General features: G+C 41.7%; 1 protein-coding gene across 1 annotated transcript; it reads left to right on the forward strand.

Annotated features, from left to right (window-relative positions):
- The first annotated feature begins 156 nt into the window (after window positions 1-156).
- LOC111874506 lies at window positions 157-7,569 on the forward strand. The gene is made up of 3 exons (XM_023870068.1): window positions 157-258; window positions 2,855-3,047; window positions 7,382-7,569. Exons 1-3 carry the CDS (start codon window positions 247-249, stop codon window positions 7,414-7,416), a joined length of 240 nt encoding a protein of 79 aa, XP_023725836.1. The 5' UTR covers window positions 157-246; the 3' UTR covers window positions 7,417-7,569.
- Window positions 7,570-11,812: the final 4,243 nt, after the last annotated feature.

Raw genomic sequence — 11,812 nt, forward strand, 5'->3', positions numbered from 1 at the left:
TGTACCTGTTCTGTCACCACAAACGCTGGTAAACATCCTCACAATGAGAGAGTGAATGGTTAAAGAAACATTCGGGACTTGCACTTAGTATTCTGTTTGACGTCACAGAGATGGACATAACAGTGGACTGTGAGGACACTACTGAGGAGGGGCCCGAGTATAAATTGCTGCTCTTGCCGTTTAAGCAACACACCGCTCAGCTGTAGCGCCCTGTGGTCCACGCGCAGCGTCCTTCAGCCATCAACAATGAGAGCTATTGTGAGTACCAGGCGCTTATCTTTCCGTGATACTCGAGAGATATAGCGCTTAGCAATATTAGTTGTTCTCTAATAATATATGGTGAATGGTACAAATTTGGAAATTCGTATTTGTGTAGTTCTCTCCGCCCCCCCCCTTTCTTCTTATTTTCCAGAAGCAAATATAAAACTTAATGGTAGCAAGCACTCCTTGAATTTAATTTGCTTTTAATATCTGCGTGGATATCATTTTTACGTTATTGTCGTTCCCAGGTAATTTAATTTTGGCAAGTGAAGAAGTGATGGCTTATTCTATATAATATTTTGTCGCGTGTTTCAGTGGCTAGACGCGAGGTTTGGTTGGGTATTTGGATGCTTGTAAATCGTAACTACAACAATTTAACTGATTTACACTGATTAACAATTCGCTATACCGCAGCATACATACGAATGTCACATTATTAGTTTGTTACTCATTCTGCAGACGATACATGGATATATGTGTGCATTTGCTCTACTTTCATATTTATACCGAATACCTTACTAGTAACTAATAAGATTTTCTGAGTTGTTCTTTATTATATTTATTGATTGATTTTCTGAATTAACATCATCAGAATAGACCTGAAGTTGTGTTCCATTTATTTTCAGTCTCTCCTGATTTTGAAGAAAGCAGTCTTCTGGGATTTGGCACCGTGTATATGTGGTGTTAACACTGCTTTTACCGGTTCTCACGGTCTCCTCGCTTGCGGATTTCTTATATTTTTCCTTCTACCCTGAAGATGGAGGCGATACGTTCCTCCGAAACGTCGGTTAACACCACATATACACGGTGCCAAATCCCAGAAGACTGCTTTCTTCATAGTCACCGCCGTGAAAGCCACAAATCTCCTGATTTTGTTAGCACTTTATAATGTCAAGTAAAAATATAATCAGTCGTGCAACAGGTAGAAATATTTACTCAGATAATTCATGTTATAGGATTTGATGTTGACTTTCAAGGGACTATACGGCGTTATATCCCAGAAGACAGAAATTTTCATCATTAATGTTTCTCAAGAACTTAATTAAATGTTGGCTAAATTAGGTTAATCTAATTGTGTGGGGAAAGACAACAAGGCTGCACATGTGACAGAATCAAATGGTTCAGCGTTACTGTTTTGTCATCAGGTTTTAAATAGTTTTCTAATTTCTCAAAAACCAATAGTCATACATTGTTCTTTCCTTGATAGAAGTAATGATTGAAATAGTTTTGCCCCGGGAGTAAGTACCTCATTATGAAGCCGCATAAAGCAGTGGGTCTCAACCTTTGTCATACCGCGGTCCGGTAAATTCTTTTTTCTATAAGACGAGGGCCCGGTATAATTGGTGCCGCGACCTGGCGGTTGAGAAACACTAGCATAAAGGATGTGGAGGTAATTACCCATGCTTCTTAACCTCGGAACCAGATGGAAATGAGTGGTCATCGTCATATTCTGACCTCTCGACCTGCTGTTCCCTTTAACTAGTGGACTGTGTGGATTCCAGGCACAGTACGGACATGCTGGTGAAAATAGGAAGTTTTACCTTGTCGTGAATTGAATCCGAGCAATCAGGCAGTAGCTAGCTACTTACACAGAGTGACACAAAAATCGGATAATTAAAGCATTTAAATTCTTCATTCAAATGATAAATCAAATACCATACGAGTAATAATCAATTGTAACAGTAGTTAGTTAGTTATTGGAGAGGGTGGGTTTCCCCATGCACTTAGACCAGTATTGGTCCATTGTGCTTCCCTCTATGATATTCTGCCAGTCTCTATATCCTACCGATATTGGTGCGTACCATCAGTCCCGACAGAGCCAGCGAGTTCGGCCTCCACTAGCTTGGCAGTATCTATAATGCTTCCCCCATCTATCAGAGGTTTTAGCGACTACTTGTTGGGCGGGAAACGTTCTTGAATTTGGCTGTGACCTCCTTTGGAGATATGAGGTTCTTTTACGTGCCGTAAAGCTACGACACTGGACACACGGCTTAAAGTCCCTCCCGGAGGACTTATTCCCTGAATTTTTCCGCCCTTAAAAATTCGACGACCTCCGCCGGGTTTGAACCCGCGTACCACGAATCATGAGGTGGGAACGTTACCTCTAGACTACGGAGGCCGCTTATTTGTAACAGCAACTAGAGCACACTGCCTTGAAATGAATGAACGCCGTAATGATGAACACTACCCGCCGTTCGCAGAAGTCGGAGAAGTTGACGCACATTAAAGGCGAAGGACCCAGAAACAAGCATATCTAAAGGGTTCTGACGAAGGCTTTCGGCCTTTTTCCTTCGTCGGGTATTCTAAAAACTAGAGAACACGTTTTGAAAACTGTCCTCAGGTGAGGGGGGGGGGAGACACCTACTCTGTCGAGTCCCTTTGAAAGAGTTAACTTCAATCACTGGCCAGTCTCCAGGTCAAGGTCTGAACATGGGAACTCCTGAATGTGACCTAACTTTCTGTATCAACTTCCTAACAGTTTGTTTATAACCACATTAAATGCTCCTGTTGTCCAACAGATTTAATGTTTATTAGCATTACTTATTACAGTGTGTGTTCAAGTCAACATTTAGAACTATTTTCTGTTTTCCAGCTAGTATTGCTGGTTGCAGTTCTGGCTATGATTTCTGCTGCTCCAGCCCCAGTTCCTGCGCCAGTGCCAGGGCCCAAACCAAGTCTGGTGCCTCTTGTTTACAGCTACCCGTCTGCGCTCACCTACAGCGCATATACATCACCTTACTATACAAGCTATGTTGCACCATACTCATATGGCTACTCAAACTTAGGTTAGTCTCTGAAGAACTGAAATATGTGTATGTCCAAGTCAGTATGACTATCGACGGGTTTCGGATTGGAGATTGTGTTTACTGACCACTTACAGGTCGTAACTACAAATAACGATAGTACTATCGCTAATTTTCATACTTTACCAATCACTGAAGCACACGCTAAATCTTTCCTGTCTACTGTCAGTCGTTTCCCAGTAACGGATCTTAACAATGGAGATTCTTAAGCTTGCGTTCTCAACTGCAACGACTAAATATTCCTTCACAGATTCCCTTACAACTAACTTCTAAACTTATCCCACTGATAACCCCTTGGCACGGACCGCGTAGAAAACACCGTTTATTGTTGTACTCCAATCGTTTCAGTGGGAACATGTTTGTTTGCGAAGGCGTTACTCAGTAACGGCTGCGAATACTTGTTGTTGCCTAGCAGCAGATGTTTCGTTGTTTCGAGGTCGTTACCCAATAACGGGCCTACATGCTATATTGCTCCCTCTTTAAGGTTATTCATCCCGAATTGTACCGCCATTTCTTCTTTTCCGAGGGCTGTGCTTGTAACGTCTGTGATCGTTCTCAGCTTTCTGCCCCGTGGCTGTTCTCACGGAGGTTACTCTCCAACCGTTCCAGCTGCTCACTCTTTAAAGCCGCTTGTCCCGAGCGATTTCTTGATGAGGTGCCAGTCCATCCAGGTTTATCGCCATTGTCCTCCTTTTCCGCTCAGTATAGGCAAAATCCGAGATTGGTCAATGCTCCTATGTCTCTGTGCCGTCTCTTCTTGCGTTTCGGAGGGGGCCGACCAACCCACAATGTCCTGACACTCATTTTCCGCCGTCTAATGGATGTCCCGACTGTTTGCTTTGCGACCTCCAGCTCTACGGTCTGCCTGATGGTCTTGTTGAGTGTTCTCTTGCTTCCCAGAAGTAATCGCTCTTTTTGGCCTCTGTTCCTTATGCCGTTGTTGCATTACGGCTGCGCCCGACGTCTCTTCTCGAACGTACGTTCTCCAGGGGCTCCTCCTGCAACACTGTCCATGCCTGGTCCCTGATGACCGTGTCCCTTACGCGGGCGGCGATCAACTTCTTCCGGGACCTGTCATTGCCCTGGATCCATTTTTTCAACCGTCGGCGACGCGCGACGGCTGGATGCCGGTCCCCATAACACTCCTTCGGTGCTGCGGCCTCTTCTTTAGGGACCTCCTCATGAACCGCTGCGGACTGTCTCCACTGAGGTTGGCTCCTTACTCTACAGACAGGCTTCTGTCGCCTTTAGGCAGGCCCTTATGTCTGCTATGATCCCATTTAGGGTGACGTCCGTTTGGGCTTCCATCCTGGCCAGCACTTCTGCGTGGTTGGCATCCATTTTGGCCAGCAGGCTTTCCATCATCTGTTCCATTTCCATAGTGTACCGATATAGCATTTCACTGCGGATTCCACGTCATGTGTCCGGGTGTGATTCCAATACAATCACTTCTGACACCAGCTGCCACGTGTATAGTGACTATAGACGGGGTTTTGGTTTGGAGATTGGATTTATTGACTACTTACAGGTCGTAACTACAAGTAACTATAACACTAGGCCGCGCTATCGCTCAAGCGGTTAGTCCCTGGCTTCTCACCGCGGCGGCCCGGGTTCGATCCCGAGTCTGGTAAAGTGGGATTTGTGGTGGACAAAGTGACGCTGGGGCGGGTTTTCTCAGAGTACTTCGGTTTCCCCTGCCAATCTTCATTCCACCAAATTCTACATCATCATAATCACCCGGGGCAGGCTACAACAGTCCAATCAGTGGCCGCCGTGCCGAGTGGACCCAGTTGGACTCCACCCCCACTAAGCGAATTAAAAAAATTATAACACTACCGCTAATTTCCACACTTTACAAATCACTATAGCACACACTAAATCTTTTCAGTCTGCTTTCATTATTCGCTTCCCGGTAATGGATCTTAACAATGGAGATTCTTCAGCTTCCATTCTCAACTGCACTAAGTCCTCTCTTCAGAGACTTCCTTTCAACTGACAACCCCTTGGCAGAGACCGCGTAGAAAACGCCGTTTATTGTTGCACTACAATCCTTTCCCTGGGAACGTTTGTTTCCTATGGCGTTATTCAATAATGGCTCAATACTTGCTTATTAAAATACTGTTGCCTTGCAGCAGATGTTTTGAGGTCAGTACCCAGTCATGGACCTATACGCTACAATACCATTGTTATGACAGTTTAAAAAGATGGTTCTGTGCTTGAAATGTAGCTGAATGAAAGAAACAAAAAGAAAAAAGTACTGTTTACAGAAAAACCGCTTGCAAGGTCAAGATGATGACAGAGGGGCAAACACAAATGAAGTATGAAAGTATGAACCACACTGACATGGCTTAGGTATTAACAGTGTTTTAATCTTTAAATTTTGTCACAAAAAGCCAACTGCTTATTTGGTCACGGAATTATAAGTCCTGTCAGACATGCTTTCAAATGTTTTATCTGAAATGTACATGATCATCACTGATGAGTACAAATTTTGATGTTGCTACAATAGTTTTGTACATCCTATATTTGAAGAAGGTGGAAGGGTGGGGGAAGTTGATGATACCAAACTTCAGTCACTTATAGTACAACCTCTAAGTAGAGGCAGGTAAGGGAAGAGTTACAGCACTGCTTCAGTGAAAGGTCTGTTTTTTCAAATGTGTAACTTACACTACTCTTTGCGGCCTCCGTAGTCTAGGGGTAACGTTCCCACCTCATGACTCAAGGTACGCGGGTTCAAACCCGGCGGATGTCGTGGAACTTTTAAGGGTGGAAAAATTCAGGGAACAAGTCCTCCGGGAGGGACTTTAAGCTGTCCCATGTCATAGATTTATGGCACGTAAAAGAACCTCATGTCTCTAGGAGACCTCTGAGCTAAATTTGACCAAAAAGTTTCCCGCCCAAAGTAGTTTCCAATGCCTCCAGTAGATGGGGAATTATTAGGTACCACTGCCAGAGGAGGGGCGACCTCTCTGACAGAAAGGGACTATTAGATACCACTGCCAGTAGAGGATCGGAACCTTGCTGGCAGAAAGGGGCTGATAGCGAGCACCAGTACCAGTAGGGTATGGAGACAGTAGAAATTAAAGGGGGACGCACAATGGACCAACAACTGGTCTAAGTGCATGGGGAAACTCACCCCCTCAATACTGAATACTGAATACACTACTCTTTAACATTAATCTCATAAAAGTATTTCTCCCTCAAGCTACAGACATTTCAGTTACTGTAGCTTTCCTTCCACCCACTTTTTACTGAGCTACCTTACATCATGGTTTGTCATTGACTGACCCCCTTCATTTTAGCGTTTCCATATAATTGATTTCAGTAAAATTCATATGAGAAGAAAAGTGTTTCCCCATGCAGCTGTAATGAATTTCAATTTTACTACTTACACCATACAGTTGAATTTTCCCTCGCCTGTTACATCTCTTATAGGGATCTGAATTCATACAAAAGAAATACTGACTGACCATGTATGGTCCAGTTACTGTATGAAATACTACGCTTACACACGGATCTTGTAAATAATGTATACAAGTACACTAATGTGTATGTTTTGAGCCAGGAAAGCTCAGTCAGTATAGTGATTATGAGCTGAACTACCATCAGGGTCAGGAATATGTCTCTTTGCCACAACACCCAGATTAGTCTTCCGGCCCACTCAGCATCATGTCACATAATTACTGGGATACTTTCCCTGGGCTAAAGAGGTTAAAGTTTGAAGGTGACTAATCATCCAATCTAGTGCCAAAGTCAAGAATGCATGGAGTCATCCCTCCCCCAATACATCTTCATGGTACAGTGCTTAATTAAAGAAAGGTACTAAAAGTAAAGCTATCCCTGTAACAGGCCGTGAAGCCCCCATAGAGTTGTGAGACGTTGAGGGTCCCACATTATCTAGACAATCGGCTCAAAGATGGCAGTAAGGTTGTCAGCCTTACACGCCGGCCGCGCTTTACTCCCCCGAAAAATTATTTAATTAATTCCTAGTACTCATTTCTGTTAGAGGCTGAGTCGACCCCAGGGCCATAGTGCGGCTGGAAGGATTAGGTCGACTGAAAAAATCCAATGACCTCATTTGGACTTGAACCCATGACCTTCTGGCTTGTAGCATAGTGTGTTAGCCAACTATGCTACCGCGTGCCCCCAAAGAAAGGTACTACCTTACTGAAACTAGTGTCTTCTGCAATGAGCCTTCACAGCCTGCTACAGGGACAGCTTTACCTCTACCTATACTTTCTCCTGTAACTCATCAGATAATGTAAAAATAACCCAGTGAATAAAATCATGTTTATACTGGTATGTTTTGATTTTAGGGTATGCATATTCATATCCGTATCTACTTGTGTGAAATGACAATGGCACAAGAATGTATACTGATAACACCGAGTCTGGTCAACAAGTAAGCCCAAGCAACACTCATCAACTTATGCTTTTCATAATCTAATGTTATATATGTACATTGTATCATTTTTCTAACAATAAATTACTAAGAAATTACAAAGGTTGTATTTCTTTTCACTAGGGCCAAAGACTGACTTGTAGTAATCAACTGTTTATAAAACAGAAAAAATTCTGACCAAGCATGTAACATTAACACTCTAGACTTTTACTTGGTAGGTGCTCTGTTTGAATCTCAGCTATGACAACAGTCATTCCAACAGGACCTTCATGGTTTTCATCATTCCTTCTAGGAACATGCCAGGATAGTGCCCTGACTAAACCATGACCGCATTATTCCAGATCCTTTCCAATTCACCATTCATCAATCATCCTACCATATTATGCTATAATTACTAAATAATTAATGACACCAAATAAATACGATATAAAACAAAAAATTTCTGGCAGAGAGAGAACATGAATGTCGACTGTTGTTTCAGCCATGATCACATTAAACTGTGGTAAATGTTCTGAAATGCTGAAAATTGCTTACATTAAATGTGAGTTATTTACTAAATTGAAATGCACTGCTGCAGAAAAATAATATACATAAGCTATAGTTGTCCCTATGCTTAACTAATTAACTCTTTGACTGGCGCGGGCGTGTTTTAACGCCCGGACGATGCCAGCCGTTCCCTGGCGTTGGCGTGTTTTAACGCTTTGACAATCTCGTCCCTTCTTTGCTCTCTTGGCACTCATCAACCAAAGACATATTTATGATAGTTTTTGTGCATGTTTGTAAAGAACCCTTGTAAACTTTGTGGGGGTCTATATTACTGTCAGAACCCTCTGAGAAGGTAAAGGTCAGAAAATATTTCACATTCATTCAGTTTCACCATAGCTTCTTGCAGCAAGTGTCTTCGTTTTCCTACAGACCAGCTGGAAAATGTTGTGAACGAGATTTTTCTGATGATGATAGTGGCGATGAAATAATGATTCCTGAATTGGATNTGAAGGCATATGGGGGAGTGGATGTATAGATCCACATCTTCTTGATCTCGGCACTAATTGGAGGTGAGTGGTCACCTTCATGGCCCAGCTGCTTTACCCCCGGGAAAGAGCCCCCAGTACCCATTCGATAGGTGGTTGGCTGGAAACCAGAGCCAGTCTGGACGACATGGAGGAGAGAAAATTCTTGACCCTACTGGACCTTAACTCCAACACCTCAGTCATCCAGTCCATAGCCAGTCGCTATAATGACTGAGCTATCCTGGCTCAAAGAATATATACAGACTGATTATACTGGGACCAGACAAACAAATTGCTAAATATGGTACTTCAATAAATGCTGGTACACTAGATTGGGAGTTCACTGTATATTGCCTTTGCATTCATGAGCTAATCTTTTTGGTCAACAATGGCAGTTGTTTCAAATATCCCACAATACAAATTAAACACAGTTCATATTGGCAACTTTTGAGTACTTCATACCCTATAAAATAATAATGCTAATAAATCACTGTTTCACTATAAAAATAATGCACATTTATTACACATGGGACAAAAATAATAAGAAGAAATGTTTAACAGATTTCTCACTAAAGTGATACTGTATAAAAACATTTACTGATCTAAAACACATACCCTGCTTCAGACACTGCAAACAAAGAAATCACACACACATGAAAAAGCATATATATTTTTAAACTTACATACTATAACTATGCCACATCAGGACAAGATATTTTTATTTCCAATAGGCATATGTGAGTCTCGAGGAGAGAAAATAATCTTAATTTCAAATGAGAAGATCACAGTCAAGAAATTCACTCCCTCTTACGAACACAAAAGGTTTACAAACGCTACCCACTGGACCCTATCCTGAGCCAAACAAACCCAGCACACATCATCGCACATACTGTTTTAGGATCAATTTTAATATTATCCTCTCATCTAATATTAATTTTATTTGGAAGTAAAAAATCCACCAAATTTTAAACCTGTAATCAATGTCTCTAGGACTGCCATGGCAAAAGCTGCATTTAGCAAGAAGAAGAATCTTTTTACCAGCAAATTGGACTTAAATTTGAGAAAGAAACTAGTGAAATGCTACATTTGGAGCATAGCTCTGTATGGGGCTGAAACATGGACACTTAGGGCAGTAGATCAGAAACACCTGGAAAGTTTCGAAATGTGGTGTTGGAGAAGGATGGAGAAGATCAGTTGGACCGATTATGTGAGAAATGAAGTTGTGTTATTTTTAGTCAGTGAGCAGAGGAATATCCTTCACGAAATAAGAAAACGGAAGGCTAATTGGATTGGTCATGTCTTACGCAGTAACTGCCTTCTAAAAGAAGTTACTGAAGGAAAGGTAGAGGGGCGGATAGAAGTGACCAGAAGATGAGGATGAAGATGTAAGAAGATGCTGGATGACCTTGGGGACAGAAGAGGATATTCTCATTTGAAGGAGAAAGCTCTAGATCGCATTAAGTGGAGGAACTGTTTTGGAAGAGACTGTGGATCTGTTGTCTGACAGATTACTGATGAATGAATGAATCAATGTCTGCCAGTTACTGTACAAGCTTTTAGCTATATTGTCAGCCTGAAACCTGAACAAGGGTGCATCATCAATGCTGTAAACCATTACTTCCTCATTAGATAATTACTCGATTCTTTTACTGGGAATTTCCTTGGTATGTTGGTTTAAATGTACCACTTTTCTGCAAGCAGGCAGGTGTAGAAGAACAGTTCTAGACTTGTATTAAATCTCAGAGCTGGAACATCAGACTACCCTGGCAAGTCATTAGTGAACAATCCTATCTTCTGGGATACAACAATGTGCAGTCTGTTGAAAGTCAACCGACATTTAGGAGGAACACGCTGCCCCCATCTTCAGGGTCAAAGGATAAGCCAAGCACGAAACCAGCATGAAAGAAGATGGCAAGCAAACCAAGAAAATGGAGGAGATATGTTCCTCCAAAACATCGGCTGACTTTCAATGGACTACATGGCCTTACATCCCGGAAGACAGAGTTCTTCATAACCACTACTGTAAGAACCTCGAATCCTACAAAACCTCCTCTGTCCCTCCAGGAAAATACTGGGATAGTATCTCAATTACGCGAAAACACGTGTTTCTAAATCTTCTCAAATTCATTTCTTGCCAGTCATCCTAACATTCAACACCATAGTGTGAGATGCTCGCAGCAGTGTAAAATAAACCACAAAAAATAATTTTTTTATCTGTTTTAAGTCCATTATGCACTATCTGTTCTAAATTGTTGAGCCTGTAAATGCTGCCATGTAATTCTCTTTCCATATAATGTCAAATACAGAAAATGCTCCAATTTTTTACCCCAAATGACGTACGTTCTCTTAATGTTCCCCTAGGAAAGAAAATTTTTATGCCATCCCTAAGGGCCTTTATTCATCAACTGTATGGCTATTTTCTTCTTAGTTACACTGTACAAAATAATATTCAATAAATTTGTATATCTCACTTGTAAATTTATATTGCATGAACATATTACAACTACTAGAAATATGTGATAAGTGCTTCTGACAGAGAAAGAAAATGGAGGCAGAGGAGCAGGAGGGGGACAAAACATATAGGATCAAGCCTGGAGTATCTGATTTTCAAATCTGCAGTATTATCTCCTCAGCTAGCTGGCCTCAACAGTTAACAGGAACTTATACTGTATCCATACCAAAAGGAAAACTGTTAAAGACTGTATTTCAGAAATTAAGGTCCAGTGAATGATAGGGTAAGACATAAAACCCTACTTTATGCTTTCAAAGCAAATGACACTGTGTCAACTAAAAATCGTGTATTCATACACATGAATCCATCACACATATTAAGATGACTGATAGTTATTTTGAAAACCATCCTCAATCTTGTGTATTAATTACAGTACAGGATAAATACTGAAACTTAAGATTCCATGCTTGACACCTAAATAAATACTAATGTCTCTTAAAACAGCACAGAGTATATAAAATTACTTCAAAGTATGTAGGTCGTACAGAAAGTCATGAGCAACTTTTTTTTGCATGCAACCTGGGAACAGCAGATGAAAGAGAGTATGGTGGTAGGTGGCACCAGCTGTTGTGTTAACCTTGAGTGTGTTGTGACGGCAATAGCTTGCATCACGTGACCAGTATCACTCCTAACAAATTGGCCAACAACGATATGTCGTTTCGCCAGCGTGCTTATGGAAGTGTGTGTGCATGGGTGCGAGCAGTGTTCAAAGATGGGTGAAACATTTTAAAGATGGGAACACCAGCATCGAAGATGAGCCTCGGAGTGGTCATCCTCAAACAGCCTCAACTGAACGCAACAAGGAAAGATTGGATGAGATCAT

The sequence above is a fragment of the Cryptotermes secundus genome, unplaced genomic scaffold, assembly GCF_002891405.2.
Source record: "Cryptotermes secundus unplaced genomic scaffold, Csec_1.0 scaffold629, whole genome shotgun sequence".
Taxonomy (NCBI): domain Eukaryota; kingdom Metazoa; phylum Arthropoda; class Insecta; order Blattodea; family Kalotermitidae; genus Cryptotermes; species Cryptotermes secundus.

Coding starts and splice junctions, on each gene's coding strand:
- LOC111874506 (XM_023870068.1), top strand. Junction 3,048..7,381: donor ATATGGCTACTCAAACTTAG/GTTAGTCTCTGA, acceptor TTTTGATTTTAG/GGTATGCATATTCATATCCG.